Source organism: Nannospalax galili, unplaced genomic scaffold (genome assembly GCF_000622305.1).
Source record: "Nannospalax galili isolate Female #2095 unplaced genomic scaffold, S.galili_v1.0 scaffold1263, whole genome shotgun sequence".
In the NCBI taxonomy this organism is placed as follows: Eukaryota; Metazoa; Chordata; class Mammalia; order Rodentia; family Spalacidae; genus Nannospalax; species Nannospalax galili.
In genome coordinates, this window is record NW_008349124.1 from 31,096 (window position 1) to 32,056 (window position 961).

Sequence of the window (961 nt, forward strand, 5' to 3'; positions counted from 1 at the left end):
AATATTTATTAGTTCATCACTAAATCTTAAAATGAGTATAATATTGTTCACAGATTTATTGTTGAATTTATTGTTGCTGTTATAAGTTTAACCTAACATTTAATTTATACAAAAAATACATTTACCAGATTCCAAAGCAAGTATCTTATGTGTGTTCCTATGTGTACAGGCGCATGTGCAGGCCTGAGGTCAATCTCAGCCATCATTTCTTAGCAGTCCTCCATCTAGTTTTTTTGAGACAAATGGAACCTGCCTAGGTTGGCTGGCCAGCAAGCTCTAGGGACATGGCCATATGTAACCCTCAATGCTGCAATTACAAGCACGGGCCATCACACCTAGCTTTTCACATCAGTTCTGGGAATCAAACTCTGGTCCTCATGCTTGCAAGGAAAGCATTTTACCAACTGAGCGATCTCTCCCCAGGCACTAAAACAAGTATCTTACTTGCCAAAGATTGTAAACATAGTAGTCCCAGTTAAGCATTTTACCTATTATCGTTCTTTCAAACACAATCATCTTAAGAACTACACCCTCCAGACAGCGGACATAACATGGGCAGGTTTTACCAACTGAGCTATCTCTCCCCAGGCACTAAAACAAGTATCTTACTTGTCAAAGATTGTAAACATAGTAGTCCCAGTTAAGCATTTTACCTATTATCATTCTTTCAAACACAATCATCTTAAGAACTACACCCTCCAGACAGCGGACATAACATGGGCAGTTGAAGAGCAGCACATGAACACATATGCTTACAAGCTAGAATTCCCTACCTTTGCTTTCTGGAAAAATTTGTGCCTTAACAGTTCTGCTGCTGTTGGTCTAAAATCAGAAAAGAAAAAATTTACAGTTATTCAAGCATAATGTAAATTTCCATAGTCAAATATGAGAAAGTATTTCTTGAACAGCAAAATAAAAACTCAGTATATTCCACTTTCCTTCACCTGCTAAAAAAACAAGT

At 37.4% G+C, this 961-nt stretch overlaps 1 protein-coding gene across 1 annotated transcript in view; it reads right to left on the minus strand.

Annotated features, from left to right (window-relative positions):
- The window catches only part of Oxsr1 (oxidative stress responsive kinase 1), a gene marked incomplete at its 3' end in the record, with an annotated part of 116,643 nt that overhangs the window by 20,438 nt on the left and 95,244 nt on the right, over positions 1-961 (minus strand). Inside the window, exon 9 of the mRNA XM_017801464.2 lies at positions 774-822. Within this exon, the coding sequence (XP_017656953.1) occupies positions 774-822 (49 nt within the window). The remainder of the gene's footprint in view (positions 1-773; positions 823-961) is intronic.